Source organism: Psammomys obesus, unplaced genomic scaffold, assembly GCF_907164565.1.
Source record: "Psammomys obesus unplaced genomic scaffold, mPsaObe1.curated_primary_1811, whole genome shotgun sequence".
NCBI classification, from domain to species: Eukaryota; Metazoa; Chordata; class Mammalia; order Rodentia; family Muridae; genus Psammomys; species Psammomys obesus.
The window spans coordinates 14975503-14999581 of NW_026596073.1; the positions used below are offsets into that span (position 1 = coordinate 14975503).

Below are 24079 nucleotides of genomic sequence, written 5' to 3' on the forward strand. Positions count from 1 at the left end.
AGTCTACATCTGTTTAGACTGTATTGTGACACATTGTGGCATGCTGTTACATATAGGATCATTTACATCTTGAAACCAAACTGTAAATAACTTTTGCTGTGAACTCCTCACAAACAGGAACTGTTTTAGAATCCTTTTCCTAACTGAGTTAGAGAAGAATTTACTTGCCATTACCTGAGGCCATCTTTAGTTTCCCCTAGCAGGGATACTACATGCAACAATTGTCTAGCTGTTGGCTGAGATCATGAGACCATAATCACTTCCCATGATCCTTTCCGCTGGGGCCAGCCTGCCTCCTTGAGTAGATGTGCTGGGAGATGCAATGGCTGTCTGTTTTGTTAATCTTCCCACACACCTTTTGAGCCTTTTTTTTTTCCTGCTTTTTTTTTTTTTCCTATTCCTTTTTTTCTTTTTTAAGTGTGCATTGGTGTTTTGCCTGAATGTTCATCTGTGTGAGGGTGTCAGATCCCATGGAACTGGAGTTACAGTTTTGGACTGCCATGTGAGTGCTGGGAATTGAACCTGGGTCCTCTGGAAGAGCAGACAGTGCTCTTAAATGCTGAGCCATCTCTCCACTCCCCCCCCCCCCTTGAGACAGGGTTTCTTTGTGTAGCCTTGGCTGTCCTGGAACTCGGTCTGTAGACCAGGCTGGTATGGTTTTCCTCCTGCCTGGGGGCTGTTTCCCACTAGCCCAGAGGGCAAGAGGGGCAGAAGACAAGGTGCAGAGCTTAGAAGGCCTTCAAGCAAGACAGATCAGACACTCTGGGAACCACTTCAGGGAGCTGGTTCAAGTTTAATTCCAGAGAACAAAGGCTGTATAGCCATTGGGGAGTGGGTGGGAGGCTCCAAGGATAGGTGTACATAACTGGTTAAAACTAGACACTTTGGGGATGCTTGATTTGCATTAAACAGCATGCTCCTATCCTGTGAACTGGAATATAGTACCTAATTATCCTATAGGTGCGGGGAGGGGAGAGCTAGCAGGGAGCTGTGTCAAAGGCCATATATCAAATGTGGTTAGGGGCATTTACATCTAGAGACACTCTAGGTGGAGTCAGGCAGAGAGCAGGAGGCCCTGCTGGGGAGGAGTCGTGCACCTTAAGCTGAGCTCAGAATGGCTATCAGATGGGGAGGACTGCAACCTCAAACAGCAGGACCCTTCCAACAGGCTGGCCTTGAGTTCACAGAGATCCACCTGTCTCTGTCTCCTGAGCGCTGGGATTAAAGGCGCATCAACACCACCCAGCACAATTCCTTATTCTCTTAGATTCTGTGAGTATTAACCTTTTAATATTATTTATTTTATTATTTGTTTCATGTGTATACATCTATGTGGGGGTACCTGAAGAAGCCAGGAAGTGATGTCAGAATCCCTGGAGCTGGAGTTACAGGCAGTTTGTGAGCCCAACTTGGGTGCTGGGAACCGAGCCCAGCCCTCTGCAAGAAAAGTTAAGTGTTCTTAACCACTGAGCCATCATCTCTCCAGCCCAACATCTAGCTTTTGAGCAAACTGTGTCAAAAAAAGATTTTTTTTAATCTGCATCACTTAAAATATATCTGGATAGCCTGAGTGAACCTCACAGAGAGACCGTGTGGCGTGGAGGTTGCTGAGAAAGAATAAAACTTCCCCAGGGATCAGATCGGAGCAGCGCTGGAACCAGAGAGCAGTCTCAGCGTGGCTGAGCCCATAAATGCTGAAAACTCTGTCATGAGTTACAATCAGATCTGCATGCTCAAAGCCATATTGCCAAGGCAGGGGACTACACATTGCAGGGACCAAGGGGAACTCGCACTGGTGGCATCTGCTGGTTTTCTTGGAGTCCTTGGCGATCGCAAAGTATGCTCCTCTTGCTGTGTTTTAAACATTTTTCAAGATTTTTTTTTTTTTACTATATTATTTTTTAAACTTCGTTTTTTTTTTTTTTGGGGGGGGGTAAGTTATGGGTCCTTAAGTAATTTATAAATTAGTTAACTAACCTAACTAACCAACCAGTCTGGCTTCAAACTACCTTAGTATCTGAAAATGACCTTAAACTTCAGGCCCTCTTTCCTCTACCTCTTAAGTGCTGTGATTACTGTTGGATTGAGTGCGTGCGTGCGTGCGTCACCAGACCCAGTTTAACAGACCTTGGAACTGAACATAGAGCACGCCAGGTAAGCACCCTGCCCACTGGACGACATCCCCACCCCCATCTGAGGAGCTGCTGGAACGTTTCATTTTTCTTCTGTCTACACTTTGCTGCAGACAGCACCATAATGCTGATTTCATGTTGAGAGTGAGCATTCTTGTAACCATCCGAGAAAGTCAACATTTAGCCTTTCACAGCGAAGTAGATGGTTAGCTATAAGTTTGTTTGTTTTTTCTGAGACCCTTTTTCTTTAGACAGGCTCTTACTCCTTAGCCCAGGTTAGCCTCAAATGTATGACCCTCTTTCCCCAGCTTCCCAAAAGCTGGAATTATAGGTATTTGGCCTCACAACTGGGAAAAGCTGTCCCCTGATTTTTCTGCATGGAGTTGAGTTTCTTGGATCTCGTTTTCTCCAAATTTAGACATTTTGAAACTATTAGTTCTTTTTTTTTTTTTTTTTAATTCTTTCTCCTTTCCCTAACTCCAGTCATATGAATGGTGTACTATACTGTTGTGTCTCACAGGCCACAGAGATCCTATACATTTTTAACTCTGATTTATTTTAGATATTTTCCCCTCTAAAGATTTATTCATTTAGTATGTATACAGTGTTCTGCCTGCATGCCAGAAGAAGGCACCAGATCTCATTATAGATGGTTGTGAGCCACCATGTGGTTGCTGGGAGTTGAACTCAGGACCTTTGGAAGAGCAGCCAGTGCTCCTAACCTCTGAGCCATCTCTCCAGCCCTATTTTGGATATTTTCCATTGTTTTGTTTTCAAGTCAGCTTATGTTCGATCATCTCCCATTGTCTAATCTGTTAATTCAGTCAGTGAATTATTTTGGATATTGTGCTAGTAAGTTACTTTTTTGTTTTTCTAAAAGTCTCCCTGTTTTCATTAAAGGTTCATATTTTCCTGTTTAAAAAGAAACCTTGAACAATTAGGTGCTTCAGGATCCTGGTCTGTTATCTTTTTCATCCCCGTCACTTGCTTCTAAGACAACAGTTTCCTCCTGGTTGTGAATCAGTCCTCTGCTTTGGGACCTCTGTATTAAGTTTTACTGAATGCCAAGCACCACAAATTCATATTACTATCTAGTTTTAGTAGTCTTAGGAGTGTTGGGCTTTGTTCTGGAAGGCAGGTGAGGTCTCCCGCAGCTTGGTGGACTGAAAGATGCACTTGGCTTTGTCATTTGAGTGTGGCATCCCTTCTGGACTGCTACCTGACCTGCGATGACCCGCTGCCTGCTCCTGGAGGTCTCAGCCTTTCACCCCGGGAGAACAGCTCCAACCCTCCTTACGCTGGTCCCTACTCTATTCCATGGTGTCCTTTGCCTTACAATGCATCATCCTGGTCAGTATCTTACACAGAAGTAAAAAAAAAAATCTCAAAATTCAAGAGAAGGCCGGCAAGATGGCTCCTCAGGTAAGGCAACTTCCACCAACTGCACACCCTGAGTTCAATCCCTGGCACTTCCAAGTTGTCCTCTGATTGCCACATGTATATGCATGTGTGGGCACAATCTCTCTCTCTCTCTCTAATTGTTTAAATTTTTAAATTCAAGCTGGGTGGTGGTGGTGAAAACCTTTAATCCCTGCACTAGGGAAACAGAGGCAGCCAGATCTCTGTGATTTCAAGGCCTACATAATGAGTCTCTGTGATTTCAAGGCCAGTCTGGTCTACATAGTAAATTCCAGGACAATCAAGGCTACACAGAGAGACCGTGTTTGAAAAACAAACATTAAAAAAAATTATTTCAAGAGAAAAACAACTTCAGAGTTTCAGTCATGACTGTGGGCTCTTACCCAGACCCAACAATCCAACAGGAAGGCAGCCCCTTTCCCTGACTGGAGATGATGTCTCTATTAGTGCCCCTTGCATGCTCTTCTTGAGAAAAGCCTCACTAAGCCTTTGTCCATATGCTTCATCCCCCCCCCCCCCTTCACTAACACGGGTCAGAGGATCCCACATCACTTACCACTCCTTCCTGCTCTCAGGGTTCCCTGACCAGAAGCCTGAAGAACTGTTTTCTTTCACTCAGGCCTGCACTGTCTGTGTGAGAGTATGCATTTCTCCCTCGGTGCCTAGTTGCTCCTAGCAGGAAGTTTAGCCTGCCACAGCCATTCCATCATGGTTGGGGGTTTGCCTAGAGGTTATTAACTGGTCAGGTGAAGGCTGGGTGTGGTGGTTCACCCCGAAAGTCCCAGGACCCCAGGAGGCTGAGGCAGGACATGTTGAGACCGAAGCCAGCCTAAGTTACAGCTCCAGATCAGCCCAGTGAACCTGGGCGACAGAACAAGACCCAGTCCCTCAGGGGTGGTGGGAGTAGGGTATAAATGAAAGAGATTTACCTTCCAGAGGTTATAGGAAAAGCCGTCTATCTTATAATGAAAATTTCATGGGAATTTTTCATCTAAAAGTTGGGCTTTATTCACTTTTTCCTAAAGTCTTATATAAAAGAAAAAGTCAGGAGGTAAACACCTTGAACAATCAAAATAAGAAAAATTTATTTAAAAGGTACTGTGTCCAGCCGCCTGGACAGATGCCCCCAGTGGTTAAGAGCACATGTTACTCTTGCAGAGGGCCCATGTCAACTCCCAGCAATCCACATGGTCCCTCCAACCATCGGTAACTCCAGTCCCAGGGATCAGATGCCCTCTTTGACTTCCCCAGGAACTGGGTAGGCATAGTACACATACATGCATGTAAACACTCATACACATAAAACTTTAAAAAGTCATAAAGGTATTAAGTCCAATACATAACCAAGGGGAAAGTGACAGGCCTTCTGCCCTGCATAGAACGACACTCACTTGCAATATTGTGGCTGATCTCACCGGAATCCCTAATAGAGATTTAACTTTTTAGACAACTTAAAATCTTTATTTGAGGCTTTTTTCACCAAAAGATTTGTTACTATTGCTCTTGCACGTTCTAACAGCTTCCAAGAAGGTCTGCAAAAAGTCACCGAAAGGGACTGGCCAGGTCGGGAGCGGTGGTGCCTTTAATCCCAGCACTCAGGTAGGTAGGCAGAGGCAGGCGGATCTCTGAGTTCGAGGTCAGCTGGTGTACAAAGTGAGTTCAGGGAAGCCAAGGCTACACAGAGAAACCCTGTCGAGAGAAAGAACAGGCCAGGATGGCTTAGTATGCCAAGACACCAGCACTCAAGCCTAAGGATCTGAGTTCAAGCCCCTGGCCTCACAGTAGAAAAGTACTGATTCCAACAAGTTTTTCTCTGACCTCCACACACAGGCCGCACAGAACACACAAAATAAACGTATATCAAAATGTAATCAATTTTTGGAACATTCACCAAGAATTACTAGAGGAGTTAAGATATTCCTAACTTGTTTGAAATCGTATGCCATCCGAGGAAAGTAGAACAACAGCTGAGCCAAGTGAGAGCTCTCCTCTCAACAGGAGAAAGGTCAAAGGACGCGGGCAGAGCTGTCTGTCCATTAACCCCAGCGTTAGCCCGGACTTTAGCCGATCTTCTGCACACAGCGGATGCCTCGCTTCTCTCTGGAGAGGCCAGGGTGAGCCGCCTGCCTCCTGGTTTCGTCCCCAAGTCGCTGTGGGGACTTCCTGCAGCACCAGCAGCAGGTCTGATGACTGGCGCGGCCAGGCTCCGCGCGGTCCTAGCTCGGTCCAGCTGTCCAGCGCCCGCGGCTGCTGCCCAGACCCCGCCCCCTGCCCGCCCGTCACGTGACGGCGCGTCCCGCCCCCTGCCCCGGCTCACGTGATCTCGCTTAGGGAGAGAAAGCCTGACCCGGCCGGCCTGCGCACTCTGGATATCTGTCCTCGGCTGTCGGTCCTCGCGGAGCGCGGCGGCCATGCGGCTCGTGTCCGCAGCCGGTCCCCGGCCGGGCCGTCCCCGCCGCCTGTCCTCGCTGCTGCCGCTGCTGCTGCTGGGCGGCTGCATGGGGCTCGTGGGGGCGGCTCGCAGGCCCAACGTGCTGCTGCTGCTCACCGACGACCAGGACGCGGAGCTCGGCGGCATGGTAACTCCTCTCCGCGCCCCCCCACCCCCCCCCCCGCTGCCCCTCGGCTGGCCGCCTTGGCGGTGGGTGGGCGTGCGCGGCCACTCCGGCTCCTTCTGTGAGCTTGGACGGGCCGTAGGACTCGTGTTCCTCTCCTGAGCTCACCCGCAGGCTCGCACCTGCACCTCACCGCTGCAGTGTGCGGTCAGCCGCTCAGGGCAAACCTGTGGAGGCCAGTGATCGGACAGGGAGACCCGAGGCCACGGCGGCCCTCTTCACGGAGGACCGGGGACGTGGGGCTTTGTGGTTCTGTGATGGCTTAAAGTGGTTTGTAGGCTGTCGAGCTGTTACCGAGAGAGTGTGTTTTGCCTAAGCATCTAGGAAAACGAGTAGATTAGACTAGCTGATGCTTTGTATCTAATGGGTGTTGTCATGAAGACTACATTTCCTTCCCAGTCACTTCTGCTCTTTCGAGGTTCCGGAATTTGACCTTTGGGAGCATGCACCCCAGCCCCCTTCCGGTGGTGCTTAAGGGACTTGCCCAAGGCACTGAAACTGGATTAGGACGAACCTTCCTCTGGTCTTAGGTCCTGGGTCAGCATTGTACTCTTTTTTTTTTTTTTTTTTTTTTTTTTAGTCTCTACTCTCTCGTTTCTCCTTTTGCTTTCAGCTGATTGCTGTAGCTGTGAAACCTCTCTTAAGCAGGAGGGTCCTACCTTTTCCTGTGTGGTAATTAAATTAACCCTAGCTAAAGGTCCTTCAAGTTGCTGGTCCCAGCCGGCTAGTGAGTTGTGAAATCGGCTTGGTGAGTGGCTGCCAACATTTTCGTTTTCCGTGTGTCACTGGTGATAATGATAATTTCTGCGCTGTGAAGTCACATGTGCCTTGTTTTCCTGCCGTGCTGGCGACCATACCCCCAAAGCCTCACGCTCTCCCTCCAAGCTAGCCCCCACCCCCTGTGCCAAAAGTCTTGACGTAATTTCCCTCTAACTTTTTACTATCACTCCAACTGTTCCACGTCCTTGCTTCTTCCTTTTTTTCTTTCTTTTTGTTTATCTTCTTATTTTTTTTTTTTCAGTTTTTTAATTTCTTGAGACAGGGTCTCACTATGTAGCCCTGGCTAGCTTTGAACCCATAGAAATCCATCTTCTGTCTCGCCCTCGCCAGTGCCAGAGTGTCCTTAAAGAGTGTTTTGTCCAGGAAAGAAAACCCGTTGCTTCTACCAGGAGCTAAAGTGCTCAACAGGTCAAGCCTGAAAACCACTGTTGAAAACAGAATTCACTGCTCTCCAGGTGTTCCCGGTCCAGTGACACTCTCTTCAGGCACATTCGGTGTTAATGTTCTTTGCCTCTAGAACTTTTTCTATTTGTTTCTTCATACCAGAAAGTTCAGTGTGTAGGGGGAAGTGGATGCGCCATAGTGGCCTGAATATGAGGTTAGAGGAAAACTTTCAGGGGTTACTTCTCTCATTCTCCATGTGGGTCCTGGGATTTGAACTCAAGTCCTCCGGCTTGCTAGACATTTTATTTCCTTGTACTTCATGAGTCATCTCCATGGCCCTAGGTTCTTCCTCAAAAGAAGTGTTTGTACTGGGCAGAAAAACTAGAACAAATGGAGGGAACGAGTCACCTTTAAAGCTTCTCTTACTTGTTCTGTCAACAACTTGAGTTCAGTTCCCTGGATCCCACAAGCGACATGCATCTGGCACCCACACTAAATAAATAAGTGGTGTTTGCCTGCTTCAAAGCTGCAGGCTCTGGTGCTTCAGGGAATTCTGATGTTTCTTGTAGCCCCATTCAGAGTCGGGACACTAACCGTCAAATAGGACAGCAGAGTGAAGAGCTGAGGCAGTGATGGTGGCTGAGACCCTCCTTGGCGCCAGGCAGAGTGTGAGGCGTGCTATGTTGGTGTTTCTGACATCACAGGCGCCTGCTGGGCAGATAGTGTCATTATCTTAAAGAGGAGAGAGAGGTGTCATTATCTTAAAGAGGAGAGAGAGAAAGGAGGCTCGGAGGGAGTTCCATGGTTCATGTAACTCTGAGGGGCAACAGGCTTATTTGCTTTTCGAGAACACCGTGGTAACCCTGTCTTGCCACATGTCTGGAACACTCATGGCCGCATAGGCACCTTGTACTGAGTCTTCAGTGGCATTCTGGAATGTCACCAGTGGCAGTCACCCACATTCCTTGATGTATAAAAACCTTACAGTTTTATTTATTTTTTTGTTTGTTTGTTTTTTTAACCATAGAGAGGAATTGTGTTTCAGATGGCCACAGTAGTTGGCAAAGTAAGCCATGGGGGACACTTTCCCCCACCCCCAACAGACACATACTTACACTGGCTCAGATCAAAGGTTGATAGCATGTGGATTTTACTTCCTGTGCTTTTTCTGTTTTCAAGACAGTCCCATGTCCTACTTAAGGATACTATTGCTGTGACGAAACACTATGACCAAAAGCAACTTGAGGAGGGAAGGGTTTACATGTCCATCGTCACAATCCATCAAGAGGAGCTGAGGCAGGAACCCGGAGGCAGGAGCTGACACGAAAGCAACGGAAGGATGCTGCTTACTGCCTTGCTTTCCATGGCTTGCTCCGCCTGCTTTCTTATAGAATCCTGGCCACCAGCCCAGGAATGGCCCCACCCACAATGGGCTGGGCCTTCTCCCATCAGTCACTAATTAAGAAAATGTTCTACTGACAGGCTTGCTTATAGCCCAATCTTCTGGAGGCTTTTTGGTTTTTCAAGACAGGGTTTCTCTGTGTAGCCTTGGGTATGCTGGACTGGATTTGTAGACCAGGCTGCTCTCTAACTCGTAGCCTCCCGCCTGCCTCTGCCTCTCGGAGTGCTGGGATTACAGGCATGCACCCCCCCCAGCTCTGGATGCATTTCTCAGTTTAAGTTCCCTCCTGCCAGCTGACTTTAGCTGTGTCATGTTGACAAAAACCTATCCAGCACAGTCCAGGGTGATTCAGGGTAGGCATGTAGCTGAGGATGTTCTTGAGCTCCTGATCTTCCTGCTTCTACTTCCTACGAGCTGAGATTACAGGCATATGCACCACATTAAAAAAAAAAAATTATGTGGGTGCTTTGCCTACATTTGTGTACGTATGGCATTGTGTGAGTGCCTCCTTCCTGCAGGGTTCAGAAGAGGGCACCAGATGCACTGGAACAGGAGTTAGAAATGGTCGTGAGCTGCCACATGGGTGCTGGGAATCAAACCTGGATCCTTTGGAAAAGCAGCCAGCACTCTTTTCTGCTGAGCCATCTCTCCAGCCCCTGTCAGGTATCATTAATTCCATCTTATTTGTAATCACATTGTCTTTCACATTTAATATTTCACTGTTTTTGTCCCCTGTATCATTTGAGAAACTCTTTTATTAATTTTTGCAGAGGTATGGCTCTTTTTTTTCCCCCTTAATTATGGTGTGATTGGCACACACAAGTATAGGTTGTTTTGTTGTTGTTTGTTTGTTTTAAATTGTTTACTTTAGGAAAAGGGGGCATTCGGTCAGGAGCCATGCAGGAATGTACACAATATGACATTGCTTTGGCCAAAGGAAGACGACTTCCATTGTTTAAGGGAAGGTCAACCATCAAATTATGAGAATCATCTAAACCTTTGGAGTGTTAACACTCAGCATCACGAAAGCCTTGACTCCTTTGGTTTTTCTAAGAGAGAATTTGCTTAGGATAAGTAAAGTTACATATTTGCTCATGAGAGTAAAAGTGGCCGTTTCTTAATACCGTCACATGGTTTCCACCTGACCAGCCACTGTCACTTCAGATTAGCACATACATTTTCAGTATAATTCGGTCTCTTGCTTGGGACTTGTTCAGCCATGCATAGAATATTAATGTAAACGTCTAAATCGAAATTCCCACTCTTCCCCATCTGCGCCTTGAGCCGTTTCTTCCACCTTGGCTCCTTCCTCTTTTCTGTTTTGGTCTATTTGCCTGACTCATCCAGTAAACTCCTCTCCTGGGTCCTCGTATGACCTTAACCCTTGCTTTGGGGGCTCTCAGCAAGGTTCTCTGCTTTACGGGCCTTCCTGGCTGCTCATCTGAAGTAGGTGCCTGCCTTCTTTCCTCCAGGTGCATCACATTTCTCCGCTTTAGTCTCTTTGTACACCTGCCACTACCTGAGGTCATCGATTACGCTTTGTGGTTCAGGTCCCAAATCAGTGTGGTGTGGTGAGGGCAAGACCTTGTTTTCTAGACCTCCAGCCTTTGCTAGGTCAGCAATAATGTCTTTAATGAATGTATTATCACACAGTGTAGTCTTCCTATAAACCTGACGCTGTCCAGTGGTCTTGCGTGTTTATCAGACAATCTGATGACTAAATCCCTCTTGATTCGCATTCTTCCTCTAGATCAGTGGTTCTCAACCTTTCTAATGCTGTTCCTCGTTTTGTGGTGACCCTCTGACCATAGTTATTTTTGTTGCTACTTCATTACTGTAATTTTGCTACTGTTATGAATTGTAATGTAAATACCTGATATGCAGGATATCTGCTATGAGAACCCCCAGAGGGCGTCACGACCCACAGGTTGAGAACCACTGCCCTGGGTGCATTTCATGTTCTTATTCCCTCTTCCGTTGCCTTCATAGTAACTTGGAGTTTTAGTTAAGCCAGGGCTACTTTCCATCCACTGTTATTTCCTGAGGTTGCCCCCAGTGATAATTTGTGGACAGCTGGTGCCATTGTTTCAAAAGCTCGGCACAGTCTGTCTGTGGCATCTCTTGAGGGTCTACTACTGGCGTCATCAAAGCTTCATTTGTCCTTTGTAATCTACAAGCAGCTTGGGCTTATAAATCAATGGAAAAAGTTGCTTACATATTGTTGAAAGTGAGTCTTTTGTTAACCTGTATATTTGGGGGCTCCCTTTTTAAGGAATTACTGTGCTGGGTGGACTTCTGGTCTGTTCTTGGTGTCAGAGGTGTTTCAGAATCATCACAGACCCCCTCATGAGGCTCAACGGTGGTTGTCTTTACTGTCTAGGAAGTGAACAAAGATCAGCCTACCTCTTAGTAATAGTTAAGTAAATGCCTGCACACTTCTGCCCTCTGTGGGTGGAGATAACTTTCCCTGTACTCGCTAAAAATCTTAGGTTTCGCACAGAAGATGAAGAGCAAGGCCATAGACAGAGTGATAGAAGCTGTAGCTCAGTGGGGAAGTGCCTGCCTGTGGTACAAAGGCTGGTTCAATCCCCAGCCCTGCCATAATAATGTTTGTTTGGCAGGGTCTATGTGTACCTCTGTACACGTTTCTGTGTTGGGGTTCCATCATTGAATGTGTGAGATTGGAGGTGGTCTTTGAGCCTTGGGATCTTGTCTGGCTTTGTCTTACTTGCCCATTAATGATTGGAAGGTTCCTTTCAGATCATTTCATACTTTGGAGTTATTGGCAGGTAGTAAGAGAGCACTGTGATTTCATTACCTGCAGTCAGCATGGATGGGACTGTGAACTTTTCGCTTCCTGCTCGCACGGGGTTGACCTGACTCTAACCAAACCTGTTTGCTTCATTGCCAAAGTTATTCATCTTGACATTTGCTCTGTGTTGGAGCCGACCATTTGGAAATAAATGATTGGGATAAAGCAGAAGGGGCTGGAGAGATTTGTGAAAGGTTAAGAGCACTCATTCTTGCAGAGAATCCAGATTCGGTTCCCAGCACCCACACAGCCGCTAACAGCTATGTATGTCTCTGTCCATTTCCAGAGGATCCAGTGCCTTCTGCTGGCCTCTGCAAGCACTTCCTGCACACACACACGGGTGCACAGTCATCCGCGTGCAGGCAAGACGTCCATGCACGTAAAATAAGTTTAAGGTGTAACAGAACACAAACTCTGGCTTGTGTGTTAAGTTACTAGACATTGTTTAACAAGGACTTGTTTACCTTGTAGACACCGCTGAAGAAAACCAAGGCCCTCATTGGAGCGAAGGGGATGACTTTCTCAAGCGCTGTAAGTTTCAGGTTGTTAGACAGTATATCACGTTCTAGGAAGAAATGGTCATGCTGGGGCTCTTAGTGTGTGTATGCACATGGATTGTTGCTTCTGGGTTTTTTTTTTTTTTATGTATGGTCTGAAGATTTTATTTATTCTTTCAATTAAAATGATAAAATAATTGCTGGCCTGTTTTTTTGGGGGGGGGATGTTTATTAGTTTGTTTGTTTTGAGACAGGGTCTCACTATGTAGCTCTGGCTGTACTCACTATGTTCACAGGCTGGTCTTGAACTCACAGAGACCTGCCTGCCCTCTGCCTCTGCCCTCCCAAGGGCTAGGATTAAAAGTGTGTGCCAGTACACCTGACTAATTACTGGTATTTTCTAAGCTAGGCTACTACATAACTATAGAATTTCATTGAAATATTTACTGTTTGAGGGTTGAAACTAGTTTGTACAAACCAAGAACATATGTTATGTAAACTGTTAGAGAGTAGAAGTTCCATGAGTTCTCCTAGCTGACCCTGACAAATGTAATGATACTGAGAACACACGTACAGCGTTTATGGGACCAGAGACCACAATAAACCTAACTAGTCATACTTAGGAACCTTACACAAGACTGTCAGTGTCGGCGTGGTGGCTTCATCCCAGGACATCCAGTGAACAGGAGCACAGCATTGTACTTGGTTTTAACATAGGCCCTGCAGCCAGACTTCCTAATTTTGAGTACATTTCTATTTATATTTATTTGCCTGTTTCCTAGCTCTGCTTTGGTTTTTGGTTTCCCCACTCTAAAGGAAGTCAGTAATGTCCACCTCGGGGTTGTTGTGGTCACATGAATCAGCACATGTGATGCATGTGTGTGAGCTCACAGTAAATTCTACACGGATCGGTGTTGTCCCCAGAGGGAATAATCGAAGGGAGGAAAAGTAGATGTTTATATCAGGTGCGTGACAGCGATCTTACTAAAAATGGGTGTTTTGACAAATAGCATATATTATGCTTAGATGAGGGCCTCAGCATAATTATGGATGCCACAAGGGCTTTGATATTGGTCACTTAGGGTTCTGAAGTATCGTAAGTTTTTGGAACCATGCAAATCTATGGGGAAAATGACAAAATTATTTCCCTTATATTTTTTTTTAACCTGGAAAACTTAGTCCATGTAACAACAGAGACACACAAAGCGGTGTGGTGGTGCACACCTTTGATGCTGGCACTCTGGGAGCAGAGACGAGCAGATCTCTGTGGGTTCGAGTTCCAGGCCAGCCCCGGTTACACAGAGACTTAAAAATTAATGAATGAATGAATGAATGAATGAATGAATGAATGAATGAATGAATGAATGAAGCAACCAATCAATCAATAAAAGAACACTAAAAAAATTCCACCCCTAGTAATATCAGTAGAAAATTCATTCTGGGAAAAGGTAGTGACCAGAAATGGTTAAGATTTCTTTAAGTAAACCAGGCAGAGTGGTACTTTCCCTTACTCCTAGCACTCAGAAAGCAGGTACAAGTAGATCTTTCTGAGTTTGAGGCCTGGTCTACATAGTTCCAGGACAGCCAGAGTTGCCTAGTGAAACCCTATGTCTGTACAAATAAAGTTTCAGAATTTTTTGGGAAAAAAAAAAAAATTGATATGTCGCTAGGCACATCGTTTTCTATGTAAAGACATTATTATAAAATATGTTTTCAATTAAAATATTAAGGCCTTTTTTTTTTTCAAGAGCCAACGAAATGATTTTAAATACTATCTAGACTGATGATTGGGTCAGAACAGTCAGGACAGTATTTTTGTTTGGTGTTGAGGATTGGTGCCAGGGCTTCAGACATGCTCACTGTCTGTATGCTCAGCCACTGAATTAGACACCCAGACCCCAGTTTGGTTAGTTTTCATCAGTACCAGAGTTCAAACCCATAAGGCAATGTTTCTAAAGGAAGAAATTGTCTTAACCAGTTACTAAAATGAAAATTCAGTAATAAAGTGATGCTGACCATAAAAGGGTAAAAAGCAAAAAGGGAAATATTCTACTTTCTTTTCTGGGGTAAATGCTCTGACCAGAAGCAACTTGGAGACAGAAAGGTTTTATTTGGCATACATTTCTGGTCGTAGTTCATAATTGAGGGACGTAAAGGCAAGAATTCAAGCTTGAGGAAGCCTGCTTGCTGGCCTTGCTGACTCATAAGCCTGTGCTAACTACTCTTCCTTTATTTTGTTTTGTTTTGTTTTTGTTTTTCATTTTATCTATCTATCTATCTATCTATCTATCTATCTATCTATCTATCTATCTATTTATTTATTTATTTAATTATTAGTTACATTTTTATTAACTCTGTATCCCAGCTGTATCTGGCTCCCTCATTCCCTCCCAATCCTTCCCTCTTTCCCTCATCTCCTCCTTGCCCCTTTCCAAGTCCACTGATAGGGGAGAACCTCCTCCTCTTTCATCTGACCCTGATTTATCAAGTATCTTCAGGACTGGCTGCAAAGTCCTTGTCTGGCCTAGCAGGACTGCTCCTCCCTTGGGTGGGGAGGTCAAAAAGCCCACCACTGAGTTCATGTCAGAAATAGTCCCTGTTCCCCTTACTAGGGTACCCACTTGGATCCTGAGCTACCATGGGCTACATCCCAGTAGAGGTTCTAGGTTACATCCATACATGGTCCTTGGTTGGAGAAGCAGGTTCCTTTGGGTCCTTTGGGGTTTTTTTGTTTGTCTGTTTTGATTTTTTTTTTTTTTTTTTTTTTTTTTTTTTTTTTTTTTTGAGACTGGGTTTCTCTGTGTAGCCCTGGCTGTCCTAGAACTTTCTCTGTAGACCCGGCTGGCCTCATCCACCTGTCTCTGCCCCCCAAGTGCTGGGATTAAAGGTGTGTGTCACCAGAACAGCTTATCTAGCTTTCTTATACAACCCGGCATCAACTGCTCAGGGAATGTGTTACCCACAGTGGGTTGGGCCTTCCTATATCAATTAACAGTCAAGACAGCCCCGCAAACATGTCCACAGTTCAGTCTGATCTGGACAGTCCCTCAGTTGAAACACCGTTTGGGGTGATTCTAGGCTGCATCGAGTTGACAGTTACAATGTGACTAGGCCAGGAAAGAAGAATGGTTGGGGTAAAAAATCACAGAAGGCCGTGCTGGAGAGGGGGTCAGCAGTTAAAGCTGTTCACTGCATAGTCCTGAGGACCGAATGTAGGTCCATCACCTATGTAGCACGGCGGAGGCCCCACTGTGAGGGTGCCACCCTCTCCTGGCTTGTGTGAACCCCCACACAAATGACAGACACTCATGAAGACACGTACACACACATACACATAAATAGCTAAAATCTCTTTAAAACAAAAACTTAGAAATAATCACAGATGACAGCACATCTGATTAAGAAGGAGGGGGCTGGTGAGTACTGTTCATGTGCAGACAGCCACCCTCGTGAGCATTTTACAATGCTAGTCGGAACGGGAGCCTCAGCTCAGTGCTGCGGCCTGAGTTTAAAGTCATAGCACCAAAAGGGAAAACAGTTAACTCCAACCTGAAGGGCCAGAAGAGCAACAGCCAAAACAAACTAAGTGCTGAAAGGAGACATTAATGCCAGCATGAATATCAGTTTTTATGCTAGCAGACAAAAGTAATAGGTTTAATTACAGCATTTTCACCAGCCTCCATCTTGTCTCTTCCACTGTCTCATGGTCCCTTTTTATCAAGGAGCAATTTGTTCACTGATTTTTTTTTTTTTTTTCTTTAATCTTCTCTGTTGAATTCATTCTGATGAATGATTCTTAAGCTGGTCTGGAGTATACCACATGTAAAGAAAGACCTCTGTGCCGTGAGAAATGAAGGCATCAGGCACCTTCCCTCTCCCTCTTGCTGACCCTCCCTCTAGGATAACTTCAGCTTTCTGCTTCTGTCCCCTTTGTAGTATGTGCCAAGCGCTCTTTGCTGCCCCAGCAGAGCCAGCATCCTGACTGGAAAGTACCCACACAACCATCACGTGGTGAACAACACCCTCGAGGGGAACTGCAGTAGCAAGTCCTGGCAGAAGATCCAAGAGCCGAGCACCTTCCCAGCAATCCTCAGATCAGTGTGTGGCTATCAAACCTTTTTTGCTGGGAAGTATTTAAATGAGGTATGCTGAATGATCTCTCCCTTTGTTACCACCGAATTTAAAGTACGAATTCATAGATTCATAGATTACCTGGTAATTTTCTTTCTCGTTGGAATCAACTGAAGTCATGCTATTAAAGGTTATATCAGTTTTTTGCTACTCTGGCTGTTGGTAAGACAGACACATTATGTGCCTGGGCTCTGTAGTTACTTTGGCCCTGCACAGCCCCACAGCATTTATTTACATTTATTTAAGCTCTCCCATCTGCCCTCGTCCCCATTTTCACCAAAGCCAACACTCCTCTCTTCTAGTCCCACGGCTGCTATAGTCTCTTTGTTTCCATTTCCTCTTCTTTGGTGTCAAGTGGGGAGTTTTTGCTCCTAGACCCGTTGCTCAGGACTCTTAGAATCGCTTCTGAATTAGAACAATTCAACATACAACTCACTTTTTGACCTGCAGCGTGAGAACAGACTAAAAGCGAGACTAGACTGGAGAAACTGTGGTAAAAGGACCACGCCCATGGGCAGCGAGGCTGTGGAAACATGCAGCTGGGTGGCTGGGCCTGGCCCTGGAGAGGGCGTGCTGCTGCACTGTGGCCTGTCACTCAAGGTCTCAGAGACCCAGGTTCACCACCTTGGTCTAGATTTTCTTAGCATCCCTGCTCAAAGGAAATGATGTCTTGAGGGTGTGAGGGATCCTTTCTCAGTGACGGCTCAGCTGCTGTGTGAAGGTGTGCCTCTGCTTACATCCTTTTCCTCTGGCAGCTAGAGGTCTTCATGGCTGGTCTGAATTTCCCATGCTTCTTCCTTCCAGTCACTGAGGGGATCTGCAGCCTGTGGGACCTAGGAAGGTGCTCCATCATGGGTTGGGGCAATTCAGTGGTCTCGAGGAAACTTGGGCTGCTTTGCACATTGAAGGTCATGTGATCTGTACATAGTGAGGGGAACCAGAGAGTCCATTCTGCTTTAAATGGGCAGTACTAAACTATAGGTAGATAGGGGAGAGTGGACTGTGGTCCCTTCTGGTCATTTTACCAGTTACATTGAGCCTCAAAAGTAGATTTCACCAGGACAACTGAAGTAATAGGCAGCTAGGCCACCGTCAGATTCTCTTGGCTGTTAGCACGTGTCGTTTAGACTGTTCAGTCGCAGCTCGGCACTCGCCCTTTGAATGGGTCTCATGTAGTAGCTAGATGGTGAGTGTTGGGCTTTAAAGGCCACACATGTCATAGAGCTACTGCACAATGCCATCATAGCAGAGACACAGCTGTGCACACTCCATGAATGAACACACCCGGCTGTGCTCAAGTAAAACCATCTGCATTGGAGTCTGAAGTTTGTGTCACTCACAATTCACAAGATCGTTTTCTTTTGACTGGCTTTGTACATTGAAATGATTGAATGGCACCCTGGACATTCAAAACATCTGGCAGGCCAGATTTAGCCCAGGGCCCATAGTTACTGACTCTTGCTGCAGAAATGGCTTGGGTTACAGAGCTCTTTATTCCTTAACTAGTTTACGTGTTTGGGGAAATTGTGGACCTGTTGTTTCAGATGCTGGTCGAGAGGCATTCTGCGTAGCCTGTTTCTTTCTGGTCTGGTCACGTCCGCGTAGCTCTTACACCCTGCTCTGCTGTCTTTTCAGTACGGAGCCGCAGATGCAGGAGGGCTGGAGCATGTTCCTCTGGGCTGGAGTTACTGGTATGCCTTGGTAAGTGAGTGTTGGAGCCGGTGACAACTGGACACAGCCCAGAGATACAAAATGTGTGTACTCTGACTTAGCCCTAATACCGACACAAGTTTGCTTTACGGCAAATACTTTGTCTCCGCAATAAGACTCTGTTGACTGGTGACTCACTCTGTTCCAGGTGTGTTTCCTGCCATTAGTGGCCTGAGCCGTGTAATTTATTGGTCTTCCTGAGCCAAGTCTGGCTCTTCAGACACCACAGATTAATGAAACCCTGCTAGTCTGTGATGCTGTCCCTCAAACCTGCTTCAGTGTCGATGTGGGCAGTTGTCCCTCTTCTGTGCTATCACCCTTAAACCAGCGGCGTTTAGCCCAGTGGGAAGTCCCACAGGGGCTTTGTGTGGTGACCTCATCACAAGTTTTACTTCCTTCTTATGTAGGAAAAGAATTCTAAATACTATAACTACACCCTCTCTATCAACGGGAAGGCACGGAAGCATGGTGAGAACTACAGCGTCGACTACCTGACGGATGTTCTGGTAAGCCCAAGGCTTGGCATCTCATCCCTCACACTTGACTAGTTTGTCTAGACAGCCTTTGAGTCTAATTTGTACCAGGAAACAGAAATGTGTAATGACTTGGTCTGTCTGCCAAAGAATATTTCCAGCTGGTTAAAAGCCTGCAGAGGTTAGTTTTCTTCATCTAGACTTGAGAGTCATGTTCTCATAATCCAGAGGTAAATGTCTCCTCTATCTGTGGCCATGGTGGCCTTGGAGAGTCTCTCCTCAGATGTCCTTTACAGCCCTCTGTGGGTGAAGCTGAGCATCTGAAAATTACTGGAGTCAGGAGGAATCCCCTTGTCCTGACATGCTTTTAATGAGGACCCTCCGCAGAGCATTTCTTCACCAAACAGTCTAGCGCACAGTGTAGCAGCTGTTCCCTGGTAAGTTAGAAAGGCTAGTTCTTTGGAAGGCGACCTCTTCACGGTGGGAGATCACACGCACGCTGTGGGGGTGTGGCTGTGTGCATGCGGCCCTTTGCTGCTGACCATTTATGACTTTGTTAGGTGCTGGCAGGTTAGCTAAGGAAGGTAAGGGGCGACCTAGGTAACCCTGAGCAGACACCTGAAGGAGATGAGGTGATCAGCACAGATGGGGGAAGAGCTGTATGAGTGCCTTGACTGAGCAGGAGGGAACCTGGGGGAAGCCACAGCAAACTGCAGAGCCTGTGGGTGGGAAAGGATTAATGCCAAAAGAATGAGGACTGGGTTCTCTCCTTTCGCCATGTTGGTCTGGGGAGGGGATACAGCTTCATCAGGCGTGGTGGCAAGCACCTTTACCTGCTGAGCCGTCTCACTGTCTCTCAGCATTCTTAAAATATTGTTACTATAAATTAATACTAAAATGGACCGTTGAGTATTTCTTAGTGTTTGGGGAACATAATCGCTAGGTCTTTATAAAGTTAAGGTCTCGCTTGCTTTCCTTGGTAGAGTTCTCAAGATGTTAAGCATGGTCCGAATCAAATGTATTTGGCCAGCAGTACACTCGCTGCACATGGCCATGAAATGAAATATGTCCCGACCCCATGCACTCTCTGTCTACCGAGAGAAACTTTCCTATTGGATATGCAGTTGCTAGGCAGGGGTAGGAGATGACAACTCTCTGTGTGTGTCAGGCCAATCTCTCCCTGGACTTCCTGGACTACAAGTCCAACTCTGAGCCATTCTTCATGATGATCTCCACTCCAGCGCCCCATTCACCCTGGACAGCTGCACCTCAGTACCAGAAGGCTTTCCAGAATGTCATGGCACCAAGAAGCAAGAACTTCAACATTCATGGAGCGGTAGGTTCATCTAATCCTTGAAATAAGCCGTACTCGCTAACCTGATGGTCACGGAAACTGTGAGCCTTTGAGGGGTTTCCCTGTGAGCTCTCCTGGAAAGACTCTTTCGCCTGTTGTTAGTAAACAGATTATAGCCGTGCTTTCAAAGATACAGGTAAAGTTGCTGCCACACATCCAGTGGGCAGCTAGAAGAGATCCCAAGGAATGGGAAAGACCCTCCCACCCCTAATTGATGATAGGCCTGTCCCTTGCCTCCTCTGACCTGCTAGTTGCTGAGACGTGTCTCTAGGGATATCTACACTTGCAACAGCCTTGGGTGATTCCCACTGGCCCAAGGCATACAAAAAAAAAAGGCAACGTAGAGGTGGAATGGAGACGTGAGGTGACAGGTGCCACACCCACGCACTGGCCTCCTCAGTTAACATTGCCTGTGTCTCTTTGTTTACCTAATAAGCCGTTCCCATCTCTATCTTCCTACCCAAGGTACTGAGTGCCCCGAGTCCAGTGAGAAATTCTATCCAGCTGTTTCCTGAAACCTGTCACATTTTTAGCAACAGAAACGTTCCCACACACCATTCTCTCCTTCCATTCACGGTCTCCCAAACTGTGTTGCTCAGGGTTTTTTGGGTTTTTCGGTTTTTGAGACACCATCTCCGTGTAGACCAGACTGGCCTCAAACTCACAGTGACCCTCATGCCTTTTTCCTCCTAATTAAAGGATTAAAGGTGTGTGCCACAAGCCTGTCTCTTCAAAGTATTCTTTAGTCGATAGGCTACATCTCCCTGGCAGAGGGTGTAAGCAGGTCTCACTGCCCGAGTCTTCCCTGGAAGTCACAGTGCTTGTGGTGGTGCACCGTGAGTCGTGAAGTCAGATCCAGTGGCATCAGTTTCTGTTGTGAAGTGAGCAAGGTGCTTACCCCTCCTTTTGTTCTCCCAAAAGGGGCAGGTCTCAAGCCTTTGGTTACTATAATGATTAAAAGACAGAGACACACCTGGCATTCTCCCTGCTATACCACAGGCATGTGCTGGTTAAATTAGGCTGAGAAGCTGGTTTTAAACTAGTGGACTAGGAGCTGTAGAGATGGCTCAGCAGTTAAGAGCACTGGCTGCTCTCTCAGGGGTGCCGAGTTCAATTCCCAACAACCACATGGTGGCCCACACCCATCTATAATGTGAGCTGATGCCCTCTGCTGGAATGCAGGTGTACATACAGATGGGCATGTGTGTGCACCAAATAAATAAATCTTTAAAACAAACAAAAACCAGTGGGCTAGTCTCAGTTTTATTTTCTGAAAGGAGTTACTAGAAGTTACACAGAGCAGTGATATTGAAACCTTGGGTTAGATACGTGCCCACAACAGGACTTTCCAGTCACACATGATCAGATGTGAACAGGTTTTAAGATTGAATTTCTAAAAACTACTAACTGAGGAACAGCCGTAGAAGTGTAGTTTGGGAAGTAGTCACTTAGAGTCTTATGAGTGCATGAAGAATTGATGGCATGTGAGGATATTTTCGTTGCTTAAAATGTACCTTTTATGAAAATAAAACAGCCCCTTCAGAATTGAACCTGAAGGGGGTTTTGTTATTTTTTAAGATTTTGTTTTTATTTTTAAATGTTTGTGTGTGTGTGTGTCTGTCTGTCTATCTGTCTCTGGTGCAGTTTGTATACGTGAGTGCAGTACCCATGGAGGCCAGAAGGGGCCTCAGATCCCCTAGCACTGGAGATCCAGGCAGCTGTAGCTGTTGAGTGCAGGTGCTGGGAACCAAGCTAGCACGCTCTGCCAGCACAGTATGTATGGAACTTGAAGTGTTAACTTCGCGTGGTAACATTTTCCCCAGAATATCAGTCCCTTGAGTTGATGGATCAGTAGGAAGCAGGGGCTCACGGCAGAACGTAGAGACGCACGTCAGCACTTGCCCAATATTAGCCATAGTTGACATAGGACCATTTACCAACTGAGTCTCACTTTAGCTTGTGGCATCCCAGGGCACAGCCTCTAATCACTGCTGCCAGCAAGAGTGTCAGGGTGTTTACTGCTGGGAAGCTGGTGGACTGAATGGAATCCGTGCTTGGAGGAGCAGGAAGAGCCAATCTGGCATATTCTGACTGGGCTTCACCAGCTTTGAGATGGTTTGCAGAAGTGTGACCGTCCTTTGTCTTATCGACTCTAAGAATCTCGTCATCTGGCAGTGGTGACTTGGTGTTAACATTCATTTCTTCTGAATTTTAGAACAAGCACTGGCTAATTAGGCAAGCCAAGACCCCAATGACGAACTCTTCAATACAGTTCTTAGATGACGCGTTCAGAAGGAGGTAAACACTGCGGCTCTCATCTCAGTGTGCTTTGAGGATGGGGGTGGGGCCGACTGTTACCCTTGAGCAGGGAGGCAGGTCAGTGGGAGAGATGCGGGAGGCACTGCCACCTCACAGGCAGGCAGGCAGGCAGGCATCCCTTTGTGCTCAAGTGCACGAGGCAGCCTCGGGGCCTCAAGACTGATTACACCATCCATTTTAAGACTGGGTAAGCAATGTGACAAACTGATGCTTAAAGAAAAGGTTATGTGGAAATCAGCCCAAATATTGAGCAAAGTATTAATTTACCTTTGATGTTTAGAATTTGCAGGACATATATTTTGAGAATTCACTACTTTCTCTTAGAGTGCATTGCATTTGGACCAGAGGTCAGTGAACACTTTTTGTAGGATCCGATAATAACAATAGTAAATGTTTTAAGATTGCAGGCCATGTGTCCCAACACAGAGGCAGCTTGGGCAATGGGAAATATTGCTGTGTGCCAATAAAACTTTATCAAAAACAGACAGTAGACAAGACAAGCTTTGGCCTCTTGCCTATCGGTCAGTGTCTCATATTTAGACTGCTAAACAATATTGCAGCACAGACTTATTTGACCCCTCTGTAGTAATCTATATCAGAGAACCAGCATTCTCATACAGCAGGTGTAAAACAATAAGGCTATCTCATTACTAAAAGGCTGACTTACTCCTTTGGAAGCAGATTTGAAATGAAGTAATTTTTGTGTTCTGGAACTTACAGTGACAGAGTTGAGCATTTGCTGTTTGCTCTAGTGGGATGAGTGTGTCTGTGTGGCCATTGTCCCTGAAGCCCTGTTTCCACCCTGTGTCTTCCAGGTGGCAAACTCTGCTCTCAGTTGACGACCTTGTGGAGAAACTGGTGAAGAGATTGGACCTCACTGGTGAGCTGGACAACACGTACATCTTCTATACCTCAGACAACGGCTACCATACAGGTGAGCGGCAGGCAGCGCTGGCACACATCTCTCACCCGGGCGCTTCACGGCCGTGCACTTGCCAAGCGGAGGCTCTTGTCCTCGGGACTCGTCAGTTCCAAGGCATTTCCACTGAAGAAGCCAGGTTTCCTTAGTCACTGTTTCCGATGCAGTTACCTGTGCTCAGACCAGAAGCAGAGATTCATTTAATGTGTTGGAGACAGCCGTGGGAAAAGTGAGACCGTGGCTCATCCATAGGATAAGTGCAGCTTAGGGACTGCATTGTTGTAGATGGAAACAGAAAGTTGTCTTGCAGGCACAACTTTATTACCAAATCTTGTATTTGGTATTTCTGGTTTTTGAAAACTACAGTATGAATGAACTCTGTGCCCTTGAGTTCCACCCTTCCTGGTCCCCCAACAGACAAGTGTTTTCTCCTTTCTGTGTGTATTCATTTCCTCTTGAGTTAACACAAGGCTTGCTTTCACTTGAGCAGACTGGCACAGCATTTAATATATTATTGTGGGTATTTTTTTCACAGGCAAAGTAGAAACTGGTGTGGCTGGGTGTGGTGCTGTGTGCTGTTGCATTACTTACTGAGAAGGCTAAGGCCTAAGCCTAAGAGTTTGAGTTAAGGCTCGTCTGGGCAGCAGAGGCCCTGCCTCTTTATGGTAGAGGCATTAATAAAAAACGCCTTCCCATCTCCCTGCTCAGATTTTCAGCTGCAGTAACTGCATTCTTCCTGCCTTCCTCATGTTTTGCTGTGTGTGAGGGGTGCTATTTGCAGTGCTGACATTCGGACGAGGCCCCGGCACTCACTAGGCGAGTGCTGTACCTCTAAACTAAACCGCCAGCCCTAAGGTTTTTGCTCAGGGTCACACTTCATCTCTCAAAGTTGGCCTTAACCTCATGAGCCTCCTGTCGTGGCCTCTAGAGTGTTGGGTTAAGGTGTACCATGGTGTCTAGCTATTTCTCTAAAGGCTTTGAAGCAACTCCTAGGCACTCGTGGGTCCACAAGTGGTTCCAGCCCATCTAGTTTCCCGATAGGTAAAGTCTCGAGTTTTGAGTTCCTCTGAGTCTGAGTTGCCACTGATGTATTGAGGAAAGTTCATCGTTGTGCTGCAGAACACTTCCTATT

General features: G+C 46.3%; 1 protein-coding gene across 1 annotated transcript in view; it reads left to right on the plus strand.

Moving 5' to 3' along the window:
- The first annotated feature begins 5875 nt into the window (after positions 1 to 5875).
- Gns (glucosamine (N-acetyl)-6-sulfatase) overlaps positions 5876 to 24079 on the plus strand; it is a 35922-nt gene continuing 17718 nt past the window's right edge. The window contains exons 1-8 of the mRNA XM_055625938.1: positions 5876 to 6130; positions 12016 to 12075; positions 15978 to 16184; positions 17808 to 17873; positions 18290 to 18388; positions 19524 to 19691; positions 21925 to 22007; positions 22844 to 22962. Coding sequence (XP_055481913.1) covers positions 5963 to 6130; positions 12016 to 12075; positions 15978 to 16184; positions 17808 to 17873; positions 18290 to 18388; positions 19524 to 19691; positions 21925 to 22007; positions 22844 to 22962 — 970 coding nt within the window. The 5' untranslated portion in view covers positions 5876 to 5962. The remainder of the gene's footprint in view (positions 6131 to 12015; positions 12076 to 15977; positions 16185 to 17807; positions 17874 to 18289; positions 18389 to 19523; positions 19692 to 21924; positions 22008 to 22843; positions 22963 to 24079) is intronic.